The sequence below is a fragment of the Rhinoderma darwinii genome, chromosome 4, assembly GCF_050947455.1.
Source record: "Rhinoderma darwinii isolate aRhiDar2 chromosome 4, aRhiDar2.hap1, whole genome shotgun sequence".
Lineage (NCBI taxonomy): Eukaryota > Metazoa > Chordata > Amphibia > Anura > Rhinodermatidae > Rhinoderma > Rhinoderma darwinii.
The window spans coordinates 379,303,420-379,327,693 of NC_134690.1; the positions used below are offsets into that span (position 1 = coordinate 379,303,420).

A 24,274-nucleotide genomic window follows, 5' to 3' on the forward strand; every position below is an offset into this window, starting at 1 on the left:
TGGCCCTGAACTGCCGGGTTGATGGTCAGATCATTTGTCAGATTGTTTATCGGAATGGCCGCCACATAATACTAGTACCAGGGAGCCAAATCTACTACCTGGAAGTCTGAACAGCCAGGCCCACGGAGGTCAGCTGATCGCCATAGCGGCTCTCATATTAAGGAGGTCGTCTGTGATGAGACAATCCTCAGTAGTATCTGTAAACCTCACAGATTGGATATGCGCTGTTCATCAAAGCATACATTTTAGGCAACATTCACACGAGCGTATCCGATTTGCGCGCGTAACAAAACGCAGCGCATTTCATGTCCGTGTGCCATCAGTGTGCGTTGCGTGTGGTTTTCATGTCCGTGCAAGCAATTGTTTTTATTTTTTACATTTCTCTGCATTTCTTTGTAACGGATGCGTGAAACATGGACAGCACACAGAGGTCGTCCGTGTGTCGTCCATGGTTTTCATGCACCCATTCACTTCAATGGGCGACCAGGTGTGCAAAAACGCACCAATATAGGACACGATGAGTGAAAACTCACGCATGTCTGAATAGCCCCATTGAAATGAATGGGTCCGTGTGCGGTTATTTCAACTAACTGCACACGAGTAGAACGCTCGTGTGAATGAGCACTAAGTAAAGACAATGCAGGTGAAAGTGGGAGAGTTTGTGCAGTCGTCACAGACAATGGCAGCAGACGTCAGGTCAGGTTTCTTTATTTACTCCTATAACAAGAATTCCTCCAAAAAACGTCAATGAGGAGTGTGAATACCAGAGCAGATAAATACCTTCTGTATATTCACCAATATCCCGCCCATGGTCTAATCACGAAGGAAATGAATTCCGCTAGAGAGGACTTGAGCCTTGTCTGAACATGTGAGCAGAGGCAATAGTGAGAAAGAAAAATGCAAGAAGTCCACATACAAAATGTGGATAGAAACCGTTCATCACGTACGGAGACGCCGCATATAGCAGTGAATTATTGTATTCTGACTATAACGATGGGGCTAAACAACGATCCGCAGTCTCAGTCACACGACTTGTGACGATTTGTTTTTAAAGGAACACTCCAGGCAAAACTGATAGTTTTGCCTCGTGCAGAGCATGACTTTTTGAATCGCCCCCCTCCCCTTGGTCCTGCACGAGGCATAACAGTATGGGGCAGATTTACTAAGACGTCTAAGATAGACAGCATAAACATAGACCAGGCAGTCTGAAGATACGACAAAATCATCACACTGGCGCACGCTGTACGTTAGTATTAAAGCATCTTGCTAGACATTTTTCTCTTCCTAATTCCAAGTCTTGGATAGTTTTGTTTTCGTTTGATGCACTTTTGCGTATTTTAAGCCACGCCTCCTTTTCTGGACACTTTACACTGCGCAAACATAGTCTTTAGTCGAATATGAAATGTGCCAAAATTTGGCACATTTTTATCAGAGTCTAAACCGCAAACAGTAGCAAAATTGCCCCAGTATTTTTTTTTTACCTCGACTACTTTATTAAAGGTAAAAGCATTGTAATGTGTCACTGTTCTATACTGATGAGGGGCAAGAACCCCCCGAAACCCTACAGATGGGGTTCTCTTCCTCTTGGAGGAGTCTCTGGTTTGGCTTATAAGACCTCATTTGAATACTTTTTTCCCATAAAGCATTGCCTGTAAACAAGTCTCCCTACACCAGGTGGATCTCTTCAATGAAAGACAGTTCCCCGTGAGCCAGTATGCTCCTCGAGTACAGTATAAATGTTCCATAGCTATTGGCTTGATGACGTGATCCCAAGACCTACTACCTAATTTCACCCCTTTAAAGCAAACATTATTATATTTGACCTGACAAACAAAGGTGGGGCTCCAACATTTATAAGCTGCTTCCGCTGCAACTGTTATACATGTTGCAATGGCGAAAATCATGAACAAACCAATTTGACTCCTACTTTACAATAAAAACAAAACAAGACAAAGCAAAACCCTCTTGTAAGTTCTTGCTCAGTATACAAGGGAAAGAAGCGGCGGGCATTCCTGTGTGTATATGTATACCTCCCACATAATAGTCAGGCCTGCTATAACTCGTGCTGGAACTTGGTCTACACATAGGAGCTCAGTTCAAAGCATTCTTTTCTGTAGATGCTGCCCTATACAAACAGCACGGAAGAACTGCACCCACAGAGTCTATGGGATACAACCCTAGAACTGTACCAGCATTGTGCAGTACAATGTATACAGTTATCGCTAGCAGTCAGGTTAATGGGGTCGCGTTAACTTTCTGTATAATGAGCTGATGGCCATTGTATGTGATCATATTAGGATTCATCGGTGGCATCATCACTCATTTTTACAGTCATGACGCACATTACAAATTAGTTACAATCTGTATTGGTGAGTTCCATATTTTTAATAGAGCGATCCTGGACATCATAGAGCAGCGGAAATCTGACGGAAAATAACTAATGAAGTGTGAACAGGGCATGGGCTGAGGCCGAGGTGCAGTATCAAAAACAACAGTTTTTGGAGGATGTCACTATGACAGTACTGCAGACCCTCCAGGGGATGGACCACCAGCACACACTGATGGATTATCTTTAGGATAGGCTATTAGTGTCAATTCTGGTGAACCCCTTAAAGGTCAGGCCTCTAAGATGACATATTTTACGTGTTGTGATGCAAACTTTAATGCCATATGCTGCCGAGACTGTAGTAAGTGGGTGAAAGGTTGTCGATTTCTTCCGACTTTATTCCACACATATGTATTTAAAAGGGTAGGGGAAGATCGTTCACCCAGAATTTTATGCTAGGGCTAAATGCGACTAAAGCCGTGACACAGGTCGCACAATCAATCCAGCAGGTTCTAATTGTTTGCAACGGTCGTGTCGGGGTAACCTGTGGGTGGCAACGCGGGCGCATTCACTTTTATTACCTGCGATGCAGGCAGGGCGACACAGCGATCTTTGGTCGTGCGACCCGTGACATGGTCAAAGTCTCTGTGTTCCTAGGCGTGATAAGGCTAGGGCTACAAAGTATAGGGCATGTTAACCCCTTAGTGACCACTAATACGCCTTTTTACGTCGGTCACTAATGGGCTTTAGGCTAGGCTGACGCCTTTTCACGTCAGCCTAGTCTAAGTCCTGCACGGGTCTCCCGTGCAGGCAGGAGCCGGGGCTCTGCTGTCTGATGACAGCTGAGCTCCTGCTCCAACGCCCGCGATCGAAGTTTACTTCGATCGCGGCCGTTTAACCTGTTAAATGCCGCCGTCAATAGCGACCGCGGCAGTTAACTTTGTTTACAGAGGGAGTGAGCTCCCTCTGTCACCCATCGGCGGCCCGCGAATGCAATCGCGGGTCTCCGATGGGGTGTCATGGCAGCCGGGGGCCTGATAAAAGCCCCCAGGTCTGCCCTGGACATATGCCTGTTAGGACGCGCCGGAGGCACGTCCTAACAGATTGCCTGTCAGATTTACACTGACAGGCAATAATGCTCTGGTATACGAAGTATACCAAAGCATTATAGCAGCGATCGGAACATCGCACAGTAAAGTCCCCTAGTGGGACTAATGAAATCAGTTATCAAAGTGAAATAAAGATTATGAATAAAAAGTACAGTAAAAAAAATAAAACCATTTTTTCCCATAAAAAGTGGTTTTATTTAGTACAAGTGTAAAAAAAAAAAAAAAAAGTACACCTATATGGTATCGCCGCGACCGTAATGACTCCATTAATAAAGTTAATATGTAATTTAAACCACAAAGTGAACACCGTAAAAAAAAAAAACGCAAAAAACCATGGCGAAATTGCAATTTTTTTCCATTGCCTCCCAAAAAAGTCATAATAAAAATGAATCAATAAGTCCCATGCACCCCAAAACAGTACCATTCAAAACGACGTCTTGTCCCGCAGAAAACAAGCCCAAAAAATCACTACATTGATGGAAAAATAAAAAAAATTACGGCTCTTGGAAAGCGACGCTGCAAAAACAAATAATTTTAGTTCAAAAGTGTTTTTATTGTGCAAAAGTCGTAAAACATAAAAATCCTCTACATATGTGGTATCGCCGTAATCGTACCGACCCATAGAATAAAGGTAACATGTTATTTACGTCGCACAGTGAACGGCGTCAATTTAAAAACGCATAGAACAATGGCGGAATTTCAGGTTTTTTTTATAATCCCCCCAAAAAAGGTTAATAAAAGTTAATATAAAAATTATATGTACCCAAAAATGGTGCTATTAAAAAGCACAACTAATCCCGCAAAAAACAAGTCCTCATACAGCTATGTAGACGAAAAAATGAAAAGGTTATAGCTCTTTGAATGCGACTATAGAAAAACAAATAAAATAGCTTGGTCATTAGGGCCTAAAATGGGCTGGTCACTAAGGGGTTAATGCCCAACATTTCCGATCTATATTTCCTCCAACTTCTGCTATCAGAGGAGTTTGAAAACAAAATAATTAAAAGTACTTAAAGAAGTTTTTAAACTTTATGCAATAAAAGCTCAATAGCCTTTTTTATTTCGATCCAAAGATTCAGACATAAAAAGGATTTTCCATCATTAGAAGTAATGGCACATCGCTTAAATTCCCAGTGATCATAATAAAAGGGGCCACCGATCTAGTTGAAGTTGTTCTTCCCATCTCAAAATAATGCCATATTACTACGATATGCCATCATTTTCTGATTGGTGGAGGTTCGACCTCTGAGACCCCCACCAACCCTGAGAATGAAGGGGCCGCAGTGCTGGTTTAATGCTGTGGCCCCTGCAATGTTTTGCCCTGCACAGTATAGTTCCTGACCACCGGCTGTGCAGGGAAATACAGCAGGGCCCCATTCACTTTAAGAATTAGATGTAGACATGTCAATAAGTGCTCATGATAAATGTACAAGAAAATCCTAGTGAAATATAAAATGTAGAAAACGGCAGAACAGCGCCGGATGAAGATTTATGGTGCCCGCCTTAAAAGACCAGATTCATGGCTCCTTAATAACAACACTTTTCACCCTTGCAATGTTTCAGCTCATAAAGAGCCGCTCTCAAGCTTGAAACGTTGCAAGTGTGAAAATAAAAGGATCATTCACAAGCAGCGCTGCCCTCATCTCCATTTATTGTGAAATACAAAGCCACTCCCCGATCATAAACGGCTACCAGGACAATCTCATAAAAGTAGTGACATGTCTAGTATTACTCCGGTTAAGATGTTTTGCTGCAGAGACTTCTCTCTACGAGGCGGCTTTACGCTCCTTTGAGGTGATACGCGATGTGTGAATCCAGTCTTGTTGCAGATTCTGATTCAGATTTTTAAACCAAAGCCAGAAGTGGATCCAGGAGGACGGAGAAGTACAAGTTATTACATTATATTTTCCATTCCCTCTGGTTCGAAGTAAAAAATCTGCCCCCATACAAGATGGTGAATTAACCTTATACACAAAAGTTGATAACTTACGTGAACCCCTCCCAAATCTCCAGTTGAGAATAGACACTTGCTTCACCATACACTCCGTTCTATGGACTGTACTCTCCCTAAACCGGTCATCCGCACCTTCCCGGTATGACGTTTCCTCATTTCTTTTAATAAGACAATTGTTTAGTAGTAAAATATCACAGCCACCCATAGCTCGTAATAGAAATGTCAATCAGACCCTCGCTAATGATTTTTCAGATCACTGACCCTTAGTACTCAGTACTTTGATAGACCGTTTTATAAAAATGGGCTCTTGAAAAACCCCTTTACTGTCCTGGTTACAGGGAAATAAAATGTTTTTAATATATTTAGTCTCAAAAATCATTAGAAGTCTGCCGTACTCCTGAGCCCAGCACTTACCCTGCCACCCGCTACATCTTCTCACTCCCCAATTATTGACAGCCATTGTGTTCAGGAATATACATTAGCGCCCATCAAACACTGGTGGGGGGAGCGGTAGGTCAGAAATATAGCGAACTTATAACAATGAGTCCGCTGTTTTTATCCACGGCTGCTATTCAAGTCGCACAATATTTTGTGTTTGGTATAATAAATAAATGGACCGGTCATGACCATTTGCTACCCATAAATATGGCAGAATATATTCATGATTTATCTGCTTTAACAGTGGAAATGATCTGAGTCAATGACAAACCGTTCTGATAGTAGGGAGCAGCGTGATTACACAAGGGTCAGTCCATCCTTTCAATGTAACTGTAAATCAAGTTCCAGTATTGTTTACTTATCTCGGGTGTTACTCACCAGGAAGAGGTTCAATGCGCCAACTGCAGCGTTATCTAATCTCATATACTGATTCAGGTCAAAGCTGGTCATCACAAACTGACCGAAGTTACACTCATCTGATAACAGCTCCAGATACTTCATGACTGCAGACAGGGCGGACATTGCGACCTACAATGACAGGAGGTGGTAGTTAACCAAGAAGTATTACATATGAAAAGTCAAATGGGGAAAAGAATGTGAGACAAGTTTATAACGAGCTCCACTATTAGCCGTGTGGTCTCGCTTTACACAACTGCATTTTATATCTGCTTGGCAACTGTATTCTTTTTTGCAAAAAATAGTAGGAACTAAAAGAGGTTGAATTCTGGGCTTCAACCCTATTAGAGGAGTTTAAAAAACAGGAAGATGTGCTAAAACAAAATAAGTAATACTCACCTGGTATAATTTACTATAGGGGGTACATAGGTGTTTTTTTTTTTTATGTAAATATATATATATATATATATATATATATATATATATATATATATATATATATATATATATATAAACAACTGCAGATCTAAACAGGGACTATAGACAGTGGACGCACATACATCCACTACACTAGATCAACTGGAAAATACCATATTACGCAAATATTTTTTATTGTAGCTCAAAAAAATAAAAATAAATTATCTGTCAATCTATAGAATCTTTGTTATCAAGTATGTCTAAATTGTCACAACGCACACACTGATAATATACACCAACCTCAGGCCATATCGTGGCTCCATGTTGTAGGGAGTAATAATAAAGCACCCATAGAGAGGATTAGGGTCTCACTGCACCTCTGCAAGTCTCCGATTTTATACGCAAAAATAAAAACGTGGCACGTTCCGTCACATACAATAAAATGCAAAGAATAACCAACATACAATATGAGGTGGAGCAACATACAGCGACACATGGGGTCCCTGCAGTTCCTTAGTACAAAACCGCAGGAGACTCCATGGGCTGCCACGAAGCCTCCTGCTAGGGCTGGGCAATTAATCGGGAAAAAAAAGCACGAAATTTAGGGCAAATAATCTACATCATCTCGCGCATTTTGGTTTTTATTATTTTTTTTCCTGGTTTAAAGAGGCTCTGTCACCAGATTTTCAAACCCCCATCTCGTATTGCAGCAGATCGGCGCTGCAATGTAGATAAGAGTAACGTTTTTGTTTTTTTTAAAACGAGCATTTTTGGCCAAGTTATGACCATTTTTATATTTATGCAAATGAGGCTTTCTAAAGTACAACTGGGCGTATTTAAAGTTATGTCCAAGTGGGCGTGTATTGTGTGTGTAACATTGGGGCGTTTACTTGTTTTACTAGCTGGGCATTGTGAATGGAAGTGTATGATGCTGACGAATCAGCATCATCCACTTCTCTTCATTACCACCCAGCTTCTGGCAGTTCAGACACACAGCGTGTCCTCGCGAAATCACGCTGTGACGTCACTCACTTCCTCCCACAGGAACTTCATCGCTTCGGATGAGCGAGGACACGCTGTGTGTCTGAACTGCCAGAAGCTGGGTGGTAACTTAGAGAAGTGATTGATGCGGATTCGTCAGCATCATACACTTCTAGTCACAACGCCCAGCTAGTAAAACAAGTAAAACCGCCCAGATGTTGCACACACAATACACGCCCAGTTGTACATAAGAAAGGCTAATTTGCATAAATATAAAAATGCTCATAACTTGGCCAAAAATGCTCGTTTTTGAAAAAAAACAAAAAACGTTACTGTAATCTACATTGCAGCGCCGATCTGCTGCAATAGGAGATAGGGGTTTGAAAATCTGGTGACAGAGCCTCTTTAAACTGTATCTGCATCTTCAGCACACAGACACAGTTGAATCAAATGGTAGAGTGGGGGCCTTAAGGTTCCTGCGCTACTATTCACTATGTATCGCCGGACGTGAGGCAGTGACGTCATCGCGCCTGTCTGTGCTGAGCTGCACAGACTGGAGGAGCAGAGGGATCACCTCCACTCATCGTTGGAATGGGGGTAGGGGAGTACGTATATAATTTTTATTAGGCACTATGTGGGCTGTGTGAGGGCAGCTGAGTGGGCATTATACTGTGTGGGGAGCACTATGGGGGCAGTATATTGTGTTGGGGCAGTGTCAGGGGGTATATTATATACAGCAGGCTGAGGGGATAAATATTAATTCAATGGAGTAGCATGCAAATAGGGGGCGTGGCATGCAAAAGCATGTGACCTAAATAATAGTCGATTAATTGTAATCGAGGTTACATGTTCGGTTAATTGTGATTTAGGTCATAATCGCACAGCCCTACCTCCTGCACAAGGCTTTGCAATGTCCATGAGGCTTTAAAAAGAGGCTCTCCGCTTTGGATAATCCCTACTTGTTAAAAAGATCCCTTGACAATAAACAGATCACACAGAGTACCCCAGGTGGGACCCCCAGTAATCAGCTGCAATCTTTGGCTAAACATGACGGTAAGGCTTTGTTCATATCTGCGCTGGGGCTCCGTTCCGTCTGAGCTTTCGGTCGAAACGGGACCCTGACTGACACAAACGGAAACCAAAGGGTTTCCGTTTCCATCACCAATGATTACAATGGTGACGGTTCCGGTGCCAAAGTTTTCATTTTGACGGAATCAATAGTATAGTCGACTACGCTATTGATTCCGTCAAAACGAAACAACGGAGACAAACGGAAACCATTGGCACTGGATCCATTAACATTGAAATCAATAGTGATGGAAACCTATGCTTTCCGTTTGTGCATGTCAGGGCTCCGTTCCAATGGAAAGCTCAGACAGAACGTCGGAACGCAGCGCAGATGTGAACGAAGCCTAAGTGCTCAGTTCCCCTGTAGCGACACCACAGGTGAATTACACAGGGTCTAATAAAATCAATGGATTGTCTGTGCAATGTAGGACACAAGAGGTCCTCCCAAGCGAGACGCTCTTTGTAACCGGTCTCCACTCTGGCCAAGATAACTCTCTAGTGACTACGAATGACCTAATAGGTTGTATCAAAATGGATTTTCTAATTTAGACAGCCCCTTTAAGGTGTGGGCATACCTGCTTCTCCATCTCTGGTAAAGCTGCACTGGTAACTTGCTCTCCTTTCTTTGTTTTAAGCAGACGGTTAAGATCTTGTACACAATCCTTTGTGGTAAACTCAGCTTTTTTCCTCTCAGTGATGAGAATCCCACCTCGCTGAACAATCTGCGAAAAGAAATACAAAAAGGTCAAAACTAAAACTCATAACATAAAAAACAAGACAGATAATCCCCCAATCTAGTACCACAACCGCACCAAGTATGCAGCGTGTACAAAAACGACAAAATCCCCCATCGCTTCTAAAATTAAATTGTTTATTATTTACATTTTTAAGTGGATCTAAGGGCCTGTTCACATCAGCATTGGCTTTGCGTTCCGGGGGTGAACCCCGCAACGGAAAGTGAAACTGAAACCACAGCTTCCGCTTCCATCACGATTGATGTGAATGGTGACGGAAACATTGCTAATGGTTTCCGCTCGTCACCATTCCGGAAGGTATCCGGTTTTCCGACGGAATCAATAGCTTAGTCGACTCTGCTATTGATTCCGTCGTTACTGATCATAGCTCCTTGTGAAAGGAGCAAACGAGAGCCTACCAATGAGTTGTCTCGATCGGTGCCACGGCCAAAATTGTCCGGTGTAAAAGGACCCTTATGTAGCCGTCACCAGCTCCGTTTCTAGTACATGTTGCTTACACACATCACTGACTTACCTGTCTCACTTTCCCCAGGTCTCCACCAGCATCTCCTCCAGGCATCACACACTCCTTCGGTCCAATCTGAACCAGTAAAGCTTCAAGATTCGAAAACTGGTCATTATCTGGAAATTCGCACACTCCCAACTTTCTGAATGTGGAATCTACATAACCAACGCCAACCAATCTCTGCCCCTCAGAGCTGACCAACCGGACACCGACCACTCCAACCGCAGAGGACATATCACTATTGCCAAACAGAATCTCCTCAAACTGTGTTAGGTTTCCTGGTGAGGCCTGAGAAAAGAAAGTAGAACATGCAATGACAAAAAATCCATAATGCAATCATTCTAGATCTAACACATACCACATGGATTTTATTTAGTGCTGGACACGTGCTTGCTAAACGACAGACAACTTCCTATATCCCGAAGTGAACGGTATGCTGCAAAGATTTCTGCGACTGTCCCAAGTATCTCAATGGGGTTTGCAGGATTCCATGTTGCAAAAACAAATTCTGATGTATAGAATGGATTTTTCAGTATTCAAAATGATTTCTGCAGGTCAACTGCAGTGTGTGAACATACCATAGGAATGACAAACAAAAATATATAAGAAAATATTCATTAGAAAATTGGCTGCCTAAAGCCGGCCTTACACATGGTCAGCAGATACAGTGGAAATCTAAAATCAATGTGGCCACACCAACTATCATAAGAGGAAAACTGTTCAAATGAGCTGGATATTACCCATCTAGTCCTACGTTTCCCTAGAAAGAAGGGGTTCAAGAGGTGCGAGGCAGCTTCACATCCCCATCCACTATATAAATAGTATGCATGCTTGGCCTGAATATAGCGGTCAGACAACATTTCTCTTATGTGTATGGTAAATATGGTCTTAAAGAGGCTCTGTCACCAGATTATAAGTGCCCTGTCTCCTACATAATCTGATCGGCGCTGTAATGTAGACGACGGCAGTGGTTTTTATTTTGAAAAACGATCATTTTTGAGCAAGTTATGAGCTAGTTTAGATTTATGCTAATGAGTTTAACCCCTTCCCGCCGGATCACGTATATAAACGTCATTAAAATCGGTGGCTTACCGCCTTTTCACGTAAATGTACGTCATGGAGATGAAGCTGGCTCAGGAGCTGAGCCAGCGACATCACCACCGGGTGACAGCTGTATGTTACAGCTGGCACCCTAAGGTATCGGCCAGGACCGGAGCTAGCCTCCGATCCGACCGATTAACCCCTCACATGCTGCGTTCAATAGAGATCGCAGCATGTGAGGAGTTTATAGCCACCGGCACCCCAGCAACGTGATCGCTGGGTTGCCGGTGGCTGCAAAGGTGATCGGAGGGCTAATGCTTCCCTCCCGATCAGCCTGTAACGGAATCCTCCTATGCCCCGTCGTCGGCGGGGCCCATGAGGCTTCCGGTAACATCGGCAAGATGGCGCCGGCTCAGCTTCCGGCTCAGAAGCTGAGCCGGCGTCATCAGCAGTGGGTGTCCGCTGTATGTTACAGCGGACACCCCGATCTATCGCGAGGAACGGGAGCTAGCTCCGATTCCTGGCATTAACCCCTTCGATGCAGCGATCCATTGTGATCGCTGCATCCTAGAGGTTTGTAGAAAATCGGCAGCCTTGCCATGCGATGGCAAGGCTGGCGACTGCTACCATGGCAACAGGAGCCCTAACAATGTACTCCTGTCTGCAATTACGTAAGCTGATTAGGCCCCGCCCAGAGGCGGAGCCTGACTGGCTTGCTGTCAGTGAACAACTGACAGTTCCAATACATTGCACTACATAGGTAGTGCAATGTATTAGAACATCAAACAAACAGTTGGACATTCAAGTCCCCTAGTGGGACTAAAGAAAAGTGTAAAAAAAGTAAAAATAAAAGTTGGAAAACATACAATAAAAGTTTCAAATAATAACACAAAACACAATCGCCCTTTGTCCCTTATAAGTCATTTATTATTGAAAAAAATAATAAAGCCATACATATTTGGTATTGCAGCGACCGTAACGACCTGAACTATAAAAATATTATGTTATTTATCCAGCGCAGTGAACGCCGTAAAAAAAAACCTCAAAAACACTGCCATAATTACTGTTTATTTGGTCACTGTCTTCCAAAAATTGAAATAAAAAGTTATCAAAAAGTCGCATGTATCCAAAAATGGTACCGATAAAATCTATACCTCGTCTCGCAAAAAAACAAGCCCTCACACAGCTCCATCGATGAAAAAATGTAAAAGTTATGGCTCTCACAACTGACAGAAAAAATACATTCTCTTTCCAAAAGTAATTTTATTGTGCAAAAAGTTATAAAAAAGTTGTATAAATTTGGTATCGCCGGAATCGTACTGACCCTCAGAATAAAAGGTAACATGTAGTTTATAACGTACGGTGAACGGTGTATATAAAAAAAAAAAAGTGGCACAAGCTGGGCACGACATATTTGACACTGAATTGGCATATCAAGGGAAACATTTTAATTTGTACCTTCCGCAGCGCAATCATTTATGGAAAAGACACGTGGGGTGAAAATGCTCACTACACCTCTTAATAAATGCCTTGAGGGGTGCAGTTTCCAAAATGGGGTCACTTCTCAGGGGTTTCTTTTATTATTTCACATCAAAGCCTCTGCAATTGTGAACCAATACTTTATAAGTCGCCAAATTAGGCCTCAATTTTACATGGTACTCTTTCACTCCTGAGCCCTGTCGAATGTCCAGGCAAAAGATTAGGGCCACATGTAGGGTGATTCTAAAACAGGGAAACACCGCATAATAATTGAGAGCTGTCTTGTTATGGTGGCACAAGCCGGGCACCACATATTGGCGTATCTAAGGAAAAATTCCCATTTTCATTCTCCCACATCGTGTGCACACGAATTTCTGCAAAACACCTGTGGGGTTAACATGCTCACTACACCCCTAGGTGAATACCTTGAGGGTGTTGTTTCCAAAATGGGGTCACTTCTGGGGGGGGATAACCTGTTTTGGTCCCACAGGGACTTTGCAAATGCAACATAGCGACCAGAAACCAAATGCAGCAAAATCTGTACACCAAAAGCAAATGGCGCTCCTTCCCTTCTGAGCCCTGCCGTGTGCCCAAACAGCATTTTACGACCACGTGTGGGGTATTGCCGTACTCCAGAGAAGTTGCTTTACAAGCGTTGGGGTTCTTTTTTTCCTTTATTTGTTGAGAAAATTAAAATTTGGAGCTAAAGCTACGTCTTATTGAAGAAAAAGGATTTTTTTTATTTTCACTGCCCAATTCTAATAAAATCTATGAAACACCTGTGGGGGCAAAATGCTCACTACACCCCTAGATGGATTCCTCAAGGGGTGTAGTTTTCTCAATGGAGTCACTTTTTTGGCGTTTTCACTGTTTTGGTACCTCAGGGGTTTGCAAAATGCGACATGGCCTGCGCAAACCATTCCTGCTAAATTTGAGCTCCAAAAGCCAAATTGCGCTCTTTCCCTTCTAAGCTCCGCCGTTTGTCCAAACATCCGTTTATAACCACATGTGGGGTATTGTTTTACTCGGGAGAAATTGCTTTACAAATGTTGTGGTGCTTTTTCTCCTTTAGTCCTCGTGGAAATTAGAAAAAATTAGCTAAACCTACATAATCTGTGAAAGAATGACGATTTTCATTTTCTCGGCCTACTTCCAATAATTTCTGCAAAAAACCTGCGGGGTCAAAATGCTCACTATACCCCTAGATAATTTCCTCAAGGGGTGTAGTTTCCAAAATGGGGTCACTTTTGGTGGATTTCCACTGTTTTGGCACCGAAAGAGCCCTTCAAACCTGACATGGTGCCTAAAATATTTTCTAATAAAAAGGAGGCCCAAAATCCACTGGGTGCTCCTTCGCTTCTGAGGCCGGTGCTTCATTCCATTACCACACTAGGGCCACATGTGGGATATTTCTAAAAACTGCAGAATCTGGGCAATAAATATTGAGTTGCGTTTCTCTGGTAAAAACTTCTGTGTTACAAAAAAAATAGAATAAAAATGAATTTCTGCAAAAAAAACTGAAATTTGAAAATTTCACCTCTACGTTGCTTTAATTCCTGTGAAACGTTTAAAGGGTTAAGAAACTTTCTAAATGCTGTTTTGAATACTTTGAGGGGTGAAGATTTTAAAATGTGGTGACTTTTTGGCGGTTTCTAATATATAAGGCCCTAAAAGCCGCTTCACAACTGAACTGGCCCCTGTAAAAATAGCCTTTTGAAATTTTCTTGAAAATGTGAGAAATTGCTGCTAAAGTTCTAAGCCTTGTAACGTCCTAGAAAAATAAAAGGATGTTCAAAAAACGATGCCAATCTAAAGTAGACATATGGGGGATGTTAATTAGCAACAATTTTGTGTGGTATAAATGCCTGTCTTACAAGCAGATACATTTACATTTAGAAAAATGCTAATTTTTGCAATTTTTCACCAAATTTTGGTGTTTTTCACTGGTAAATATTGAATTTATCGACCACATTTTTCCACTATCATAAAGTCCAATGTGTCACGAGAAAACAATCTCAGAATCGCTTTGATAGGTAAAAGCGTTCGAGTTATTACCACATAAAGTGAAATATGTCAGATTTGAAAAAATGGGTCTGGTCCTGAAGGCCAAAATGAGCTTGGTCCTGAAGGGGTTAATGGACAACTGGGCGTGTTTTTACTTTTTACCAACTGGGTGTTATACAGAGGAGTGTATGAGGCTGACCAATCAGTGACCAATCAGCGTCATACACTTCTCATTGTTCCAGCCCAGCATGATCCACAGCACAGTGTGATTGTGCAGTGAAAGAAGCTGGGCTGGAACAGCATTTTCATTAATTAAATGGATTCTGCGCTGAAAAGCTGCGGATTAGCTTCATTGACTAGGGGCTAATGCGCAAATCTGTGCCGTTTGACCATGGCCTTTGGGGGAGCGACATTGATCAAGATGGTCAACTGTTTAGAATAGCAAGAAGCAGAATTGTGAATGCAGCTCTAGACTATAACCGGCTGTACCAGGATCAGTACAAAGCAAATAATGCAACGCATCTAGTTACGCAAATTAAAAAATATATATCCATATTACTGGTTAATACGGTTCAAATCCAGCAGCACCAGATAGGAAAATTCCCTAGGTGTTCGCCTTCAAGGGCCCCAATCAATACATAAAAATTGAAAGTAGAGGCAGAACTCCGTTATATTGAAGAGTATGGGGAGTAAACATTTTATTCACTGTAATGGAGTGCTGCCTCCACGCTTTATTTCCACTTATTCGTCCGTATTCCGGATTGTGATTAATGTTTCGGTTGTTGCAATAGATTTTACTATAATGAACCACAATCCATTGCAGAGGACACAAGTGCACTTGGCGGATAACCTCAGAGTGTAAATACAAACCAAATTAACCCCTTGAGGACACAGCCTGTTTTCGCCTTATGGACCAGGCCATTTTTTTTTCAAATCTGACATGTGTCACTTTATGTGGTAATAACTCCGGAATGCTTTTACCTATCCAAGCGATTCTGAGACAGTTTTCTCGTGACACATTGGACTTTAAGTTAGTGGTAAAATTTGGTCGATACATTGTGTTTATTTGTGGAAAAACAACATTTACAGAAAATGTTTACAAATTTGCATTTTTCTAAATTTGAATGTATCTGCTTATAAGACAGATAGTAATACCACACAAAATACTTACTAATTAACATTTCCCATATGTCTACTTTATGTTGGCATCGTTTTTTGAACATTTTTATTTTTCGAAGACATTACAAGGCTTTGAACTTTAGCAGCAATTTCTCACATTTTCAAGAAAATTTCAAAAGGCTATTTTTATAGAGACCAGTTCAGTTCTAAAGTGACTTAGAGGGCCTTATATATTAGAAACCCCCATAAATCATCCCATTTTAAAAATGGCAGCCCTCAAAATATTAACAGCTTTTAGAAAATGTATTAACCCTTTAGGTGCTTCACAGGAATTACAGCAAAGTGGAGGTGAAATTTACAAATGTCATTTTTTTTGCAGAAAATCTGTTTTAATCCATTTTTTTCTTTAACAGGTTTTACCAGAGAAATGCAACTCAATATTTATTGCCCAGGTTCTGCTGTTTTAAAAAAATATCGAACATGTGGTCCTAGTGTGCTTCTGGACTGAAGCACCCGCCTCAGAATCAAAAGGAGCACCTAGAGGATTTTGGGCCTCCTTTTTATTGGAATATATTTTAGGCACCATGTCAGGTTTGAAGGGCTCTTGTGGTGCCAAAACAGTGGAAATCCCCCACAAGTGACCCCATTTTGGAAACTACACCCCTCAAGGAACTTATCTAAGGGTATAATTAGCATTTTGACCCCACAGGTTTTTTGTCTGAATTTCTTTGAATTAGGCCATATTTAATGGTATTTCAGTAAATAATGTGGGGGCGTGTGTAAATTGTGAAAAGCAAAATCAGAGTATAATAAAAGGGTACATAAATAACAAAATTAACGGTTCATAGATGTGTGGTAAGCCTTGAAGCAATCCTTTATGCACAGGCCAGGTGTCGCACTGATAAGTGGTGTCCCTTCAAATCCCCCTTTTGCTACACACTCTGCACCTTTTTTGGGATCTTCCCTTCTTTGCAGTTTGGGGAACGATACCGGCAAAGTGTTGCCCTGGTACAATACGGGCGCCCTCGCTTTCAAACACAAGCACCTTGATAATCTTCTCCTGAAAATTAAGGAATGTCCCTGTCCGGCCTGCACATTTGGATAGCACGTAAGCGTTATACAAAGCCATCTGTACGGCCACCTTTTTGTACCACACCCTTGTATTTCTCATCGCACTATAGCTACGCTATGTATTTAGTGAATGAACTTCAGTAAAAAAATTTAAAAAAATATGTCCGTCACTAACTGTCGCTAAATCTGTAAATCTATATATTAGTGCTAAAAAAAAGTAGTATAAAAATTATACTGCAGTAAATTTAAACTATAAAGCTACAGTAACCAGGCGCTAAACGTAACACTATATTTTAGAAAAAACTGTAATATAAGAAATACACTACAGTAAATTGACACTAACCTTAGAAAAATTGTATAGCTAAAACTACCTAGAGCGCTACGTAATTTTTTTTAATTATAAAACGGACACTAACCAATACGTCCGCTACCCTAACGCCCTACCTATGCAGGTACTAGCTACCCCTAAACTACCGCTACCCTAACGTCCTACCTATGCAGGTACTAGCTACCCCTAAACTACCGCTACCCTAACGTCCTACCTATGCAGGTACTAGCTACCCCTAAACTACCGCTACCCTAACGTCCTACCTATGCAGGTACTAGCTACCCCTAAACTACCGCTACCCTAACGTCCTACCTATGCAGGTACTAGCTACCCCTAAACTACCGCTACCCTAACGTCCTACCTATGCAGGTACTAGCTACCCCTAAACTACCGCTACCCTAACGTCCTACCTATGCAGGTACTAGCTACCCCTAAACTACCGCTACCCTAACGTCCTACCTATGCAGGTACTAGCTACCCCTAAACTACCGCTACCCTAACGTCCTACCTATGCAGGTACTAGCTACCCCTAAACTACCGCTACCCTAACGTCCTACCTATGCAGGTACTAGCTACACCTAACTATATTTTATTTTACTTTTTTGTTTTATATATTAAAAAAGGCCCAAAAAAACTTGCGCCAACAAATTACCACCGAGGTGGATTATAGACGCAGCACTCAGTGGCCACAGGGCGCACACAAAAAGATGGTGCAGTAAAAATAGGCCAAAAAACGAGTACAGATGCCGATCGGTGATGGTGGTCACTGATCAGCGCTCAAGGGGTGCAGGGCGCACACCCACGGGGGGACTTGGAAAGGGAAATTTAGGAATCACTAGTGCTGCAAAAAAAACAAAAAAAAAACAGCACAGTTGATCATAATGATCACACAGAAAGATGCAGAAGAGGACGATCGCAGCACAGAAGGCCTCAGCAAGGGTAAGTATTCGGTTCACAGACTATCACCCCAGCTCTGCTCACTGTTCCTAACCGGAATGAGGTGGGAAGAGCTGGTGCAGGGTGTTTGAAACGCCCGCCATAGCTATGATTGGTCGATCTATGCAGACCGATCAATGGTAGCGATCGAGAGAGTGGCACCATCATCACTGCCTCACAAGCACATGGCAGGGATTGGTGCCGTCCTAGACAGCACCAATCCCCACCGTATCACTGTGCCCTGCAGTACATAGCCGCAAAAAGCCACGATTGGCCGGTATGAACTGACCGACTAATCGCAGCGATCGGTGTCCACTTAACGCTCCAAAGTACCCATACGTTGGATGTCAAGGGGTTAAAAAGAAAGATTTCACCCGTATAACAAGCCCTAACAATATTCTCAGAGACCTCAACGAGCCATAAAAGGAGTATATGTAGACCCGTCTTCTACCATCTTGCAGAACTGGCAGCAATTGGGGGCTCACATGGAGGAGCGAGGTTGGAGCTTACTCACAATCCTAAAAGTTACTACATCCCAATAATTACCTCACACTATGATCAGGTAAAAGTGAGCGCACCAACCTCTCCGCTGCTGTGGAGTCAGATCTCAGGACGCATAAACTCACTCAATGAGGGTCAATACATGAAATGTACAAGTCTGCAGAGCAGGTTATAACTACAGAAAGATGAGAACTGTAATAAGAACAGGATATTACCAGGTAAAATGTACAGACCCCGCTGATATCCTTAATGTGAAAACATGAAGTCCGTACCTTAAAAGCCAGATGCCAGTCATTGTCCTTTGAGGATTTCCCTCCAGACTTGTTTTTATAAACTTCTACGCGATACTGACGAACAAGAAGAAGATCCCTCACTACGGATTCAAAGTTCATCTTACTGAGCACCACGCTCTCCAATTTCTTGCTTCCTGAAATTATAGAAATAACAGTATACATTACATACCACCCTCCTATCAGACCGCAGCAAGTCAACATTTTCTTCTGAGAAATTCTATTTTTGTATGTTTTTAACTAATTGGCACCATAACACCGGTTTTTTTTCCGTCTTTTCAACTCCGCCTTCCAAGAGCCATAAGTTTTTTTTTTTCATTTTTCTGTCGACATAGCCACATAAGGGCTTGTTTTTTGTGTTTCCAGTCGAAGTTTTAAACTTTCATATATGGTAAGAAAAAAACGCGTTTTTTAGCTTTCGACCATGTGGGCGTTGTGGAGAGAAGTATATGATGCTGACCAATCAGTGACCAATCAGCGTCATACACTTCTCTCCATTCATGTACTCAGCACATAGTGAACTCGCGAGATCACGCTTGCGGTAATTAATTCCCACACAAACGTTACCGAAGTGTCGGGAATGTCAATAGACATCGAGTCCTGGCTGGAAGCGACGTCTATTCACTCTCAAGACACTTCAGTAACGTTGATGGATGAGTAAGTGACAGCAAGTGTGATACGTATTGCCCAGATTCTGCAGTTTTTAGAAATATCCCACGTGGCCCTAGTGCGGTAATGGACTGAAACACCGGCCTCAGAAGCAAAGGCGCACCTAGTGGATTTTGAGGCCTCCTTTTTATTAGAATATATTATATGCACCATGTCAGGTTTGAAGGGGTCTTGTGATGCCAAAACAGCGGAGACCCCCCAAAAGTGACCCTAATTGGAAAACTACACGCCTCAAGGAACTTATCGAGGGGTTTGGTGGGCGTTTAGACCCCACAGGTTTTTTTGCTGCATTTTGTAGAATTAGGCTGTGAAATTGAAAATCTAATTTTTCCGATAAAAGATACAAATTTTAAATTTTGACAAGGAATAAAGGAGAAAAAGCACCCCAACATTTGAAAAGCAGTTTCTCCCGATTATGTCCATGCCCCATATGTGGTCATAAACTGCTGGTTGGACAAACGCCAGGGCTCAGAATCGAAGGAGCGCTATTTGGCCTGTAGATTTTGCTGGATTGGTTTTTGGGCACCATGTCGCATTTGCAGAGCTTCTGAGGTACCAGTACAGGGAAACCCCTTAAAAGTGACCCCATTTTGGAAACTAGACCCCTTGAGGAATTCATTGTAGTTTTCATGGGGTGCATGCAACTTTTTGATCAGTTTTTATTCTATTTTATAAGAGGCGTGGTCACTAAAAAACAGCAATGATACTATAGTTTTTTATTACAAAATTTTTTACAGCGCTATAAGTGACAGTCACTTTATTCTGCGGGGCGATACGATTACGGCGGTACCAGATGTTTATGTTTTTTTTTTAGGTCTTATGGCGTTTGCACAATAAAATTAATTTTATAAAAAATAATCTACTTTTTGTGTTGCCTTATTCAGAGCCATAACTTTTTTATTTTTCCATCAAGAATGCCGTGTGAGGACTTATTTTTTGCGTAAAACGAACTGTAGTTTAGATCAGAACCAATTTTAGGTACATGCGATTTTTTAGATCACTTTTTATTCAATTTTTTTGGGAGGTGAAGTGACCAAAAAAATTGTGATTCTGGTACGGTTTATTATTTTCTTTTACGGTGTTCACCGCGCAGGATAACTAACAAAATATTTTTGTAATTCAGCCCGTTACTAACGCGACTATTCCAATTATGTATCGTTTATTTATTTTAATAATAAAAGGACTGATGAGGGAAAAGGGGGATTTTTACTTTCATTACTCAAACTTATTTTTTTTATTTTTAGTCCCACTAGGGGACTTGAGGGTAGGAGGCCGTGATCTCAATTCTAATACCCTGAACTACATGCGTCAGATACTCACTGCAGCAAGCACAGTGGGTCCTGACTTTGTCAGGCCACACAAGGCTTTGGTAGATGGCATAGCTGGAGGCAATTGTTAGGCCTCCGGTTGCCAGAGCAACCATCGGCACCCGCCTACTCCGGGACGTCGATGGTGTTTTAACCCCTAAGAAGCGACGATCGCTATTGAAAGCGGCTTCTAAGGGGTTAATCAGCGGAGACCACTGCGATCGGTCCCTGCTGAAGGAGCTGCGGCAACTGCTGTATGAGACAGCAGTCGTCACATCTCCCGTATGTGGCGGGAGGGGGATCAGAATGGGCGTATGACCCGTGACGTATTATTAGGTCTTATAGCGCAAACTACGCACTTATGACCTAATAGTAGGTCAAGGGGCGAGAAGGGGTTAAAGGGAACCTGTCACCAGCATTTCACTTATTAAACCAGCAATACCTGGTGGAAGTGGGTGAAAAATCATTTTTATGTAACCTAGAATTGTCTTCTAAGTGGTATCCCATACTTTATATGGGAGCAGGGCCCGTAAATGTGGTCGGCTGTCCGCGGCCGGCCTTAGGCGTATACACCAGGAATCTCCCAGCACATACGCCGAACTTATCCATAGGCCCTGATTTACCATCTGCTGGGCAGGTATGTCAGTATACGTTTTTTTTCTTAATTGTACAGTAGTGCTGTCTAATGTATAGGCATACACGCAAAAAAAAAAAAAAAAAGAATACCGTGCGTCATACGTTTTCTCTTATAGGCCGAGTCTGAGTGACGTATTACTAAACAGCGGCTTATGACAGAACCCTGACTGACAACCATAGGTTTCCGTTTGCATCACTGTTTTCACATCTGCGTCAGGACTTCGTTCACGGGTTCCGTCTGAGCTTTCCGTCAGGTGAACCCATGAACGGAACCCTGACAAACGGAAACCGTAGCTTTCCGTTTGCATCACCATTGATTTCAATGGTGACTGATCCGGTGCAAATGGTTTCTGTTCGTCTCCGCTCTTTAAAGGTTCCGACATATTGACGGAACACCATAGTCGACCGCGCTATTCATTCCGTCAGAACAACGGAACCCTTACACAACGGTGACAAACGGAAACCATTTGCACCGGATCCGTCACTATGGTTGCCATTTGTTTCAGTCAGGTTTCCGTTCTGACGGAAAGCTCCAATGGAACCCTGACGCAGATGTGAAGGAAGCCAAGTCCTACAGGCGCTGGACGGGGCTTTACACAGACATATTATAGTGGGACGTTTATATAAGACATGGTATAAAAAAAGTTGTAAGGACCGCGGGTAAATACACACCACCATATACAGCATGGTATACAGCTCAATAGACACCGGCTCTGTAGTCAGTACTGATACTGTACCGCACTCCAGCTCTGAAAACTACTGTTTAACTCTTTGTATGCCAAGATGAAAGCGAATGGTGGCACAAAGTGAAAAGACAGGAGGTGGGGGGGAGGGGGGTGATCAGCTTTGTGCAATGGAAAGCCGCGTACACACTATAAGAAGCAAATATAAGACTTGTCTCCACCTGATCCCAGGTACTTGATAACACCATTGGTCTTGAACACTTCCTTGGCAGCAAATATCGCATCGCTGCCGTGCACCGTGTAGTAATCGTTCCTGTCAAACACTCGCACTGTGGTGTCCGGCTTTTCCGGCATTGTGTAGTAGAAGCTGAGAAAGCCGCTCTCCGCCCCGCTGTCCATAGACAGCTTCTCTTTAGGCTGAACGGCCATGCTGGAATCTCCCGCCAACACAGTACAGCAGCAACACAGATTGAAATGCAGTAGGAGGCGCCACGTCGCACGGACACGGCGTCATTACTATCCGCGCAAAGTACACGCACATAGATGCTGTGGGTGCCATCTTGGACGAGGGCACCTGCCAGTGTCTATAAGCTAAAGTCTCTTTCTCTCTTTCTCTCTTTCTCTCTTTCTCTCTTTCTCTCTTTCTCTCTTTCTCTCTTTCTCTCTTTCTCTCTTTCTCTCTTTCTCTCTTTCTCTCTTTCTCTCTTTCTCTCTTTCTCTCTTTCTCTCTTTCTCTCTTTCTCTCTTTCTCTCTTTCTCTCTTTCTCTCTTTCTCTCTTTCTCCTCTCTCGTTTCCGTCTCCATCACCATTGATTTTAATGGTGATGGAGCCGGTGCCCCTGGTTTCCGTTTGCCTCTTTTGTGGACCGGACCCGTCGTTTTGCCGGAAGCAGTAGCGTAGTCGACTATTGCTTCAGGCAAAACGACTGATCCGGTGCACAAAAGAGACAAACGGAAACCAGGGGCACCGGCTCCCCTAAATCAATGGTGATGGAGACGGTCGGAGTCAGTTTTTAGTCACCATTCCTGTAGGTTTCCGTTTATTCGACGGAATCAATAGCGCAGTCGGCTGCGCTATTGAGGGCCGGTTCATATCGGCGTTCGCTTTCCGTTGAGGGGTTTCCGTCGTGGAACCCCGCAACGGAAAGGCAAACGGAAACCACAGCTTCCGTTTGCATCTCCATTGATACCAATGGTGACGGAAACACTGCTAATGGTTTCCGTTTTTTCGACAATCAATAGCGCAGTCGACGTTCCGTTTGACTTTACATTGCGGGGTTCCACGACGGAAATCTCAGACGGAACCCTTGAACAGAAAGGGCAAAAAAACTGAAACCTGCCGGAATGGTGACAAACGGAAACCATTAGCAATGTTTCCGTCACCATCGATATCAATGGTAATGCAAACGGAAGCTAAGGCTTCCCTTTGACTTTCCGTTGAGGGGTTCACCCGACGGAAACCTCAGACGGAACCCCTGAACGGAAAGTGAACGCTGATGTGAACCGGCCGACGTACATTGGTATTTGTCAGTATACCTTTTTATTGGAGGATGGAATAACGTAGTAGACTCCCGCAAAAAAAAACAACATTTATACTGCACGTCAGGGGCTGTGACTAGGAAAGACTATGCTCCGTAGCAAACTTTTGACCCCCCCCCATTTCAAAAGGTGTACATAGCCTCTTGAGACTCAAAAATCTAGTTGTGCCGATTTGTTCCCCTTATGTGTTTTGGACCCACTCCGGGTCTTGGCTCTCAAATTACTGCCGTGTGAAAGTGGCCTAAAGGTGGATTTACATGCACCAGATTTTATTGCAGAAATTTCTGCGACTTAAAATCACTTCTATTCATTTGAATGGGCTTGTGCCTGCAGTACGTGTATGGTTTTCTGCAAGTTCCATTAAAATTAATGGAACTGATGTTAAGTTGCAGAAATTTCTGTAACAAAATCTCCAGTGTGTGAACGAACCCTTTAGTCTCCTGCATACGTTTGCGTATTTGCTGTGAAAATTCCGCAACATATTACAGTAGTATCAAAGTTGATGATATGAACAAATGTCATCCACACGCTGCAGAAAACGTGTAGAAATGGACCTGTGGTGCGGATCAATCTACAGCACGTCAATTTATCCCGCATAAATGCTGCAGACTTCGGGTCTGTTCACATCAGTGTTCGTTTCCGTTCATGGGCTGACTACATTGTTTCTGCTAAAAACGTAAACCTTACGGAGCGGAGACAAGCTGAAACTATTTTAAACGGAA

At 42.7% G+C, this 24,274-nt stretch overlaps 1 protein-coding gene across 1 annotated transcript in view; it reads right to left on the reverse strand.

The window, feature by feature from the left end:
- The window catches only part of MSH2 (mutS homolog 2), a 110,865-nt gene extending 88,378 nt beyond the window's left edge, over positions 1 to 22,487 (reverse strand). Inside the window, exons 1-5 of the mRNA XM_075863200.1 lie at positions 22,235 to 22,487; positions 18,701 to 18,855; positions 9,959 to 10,237; positions 9,265 to 9,411; positions 6,206 to 6,355 (exon numbers count right to left, since the gene is read on the reverse strand). Coding sequence (XP_075719315.1) covers positions 6,206 to 6,355; positions 9,265 to 9,411; positions 9,959 to 10,237; positions 18,701 to 18,855; positions 22,235 to 22,442 — 939 coding nt within the window. The 5' untranslated portion in view covers positions 22,443 to 22,487. The remainder of the gene's footprint in view (positions 1 to 6,205; positions 6,356 to 9,264; positions 9,412 to 9,958; positions 10,238 to 18,700; positions 18,856 to 22,234) is intronic.
- Positions 22,488 to 24,274: the final 1,787 nt, after the last annotated feature.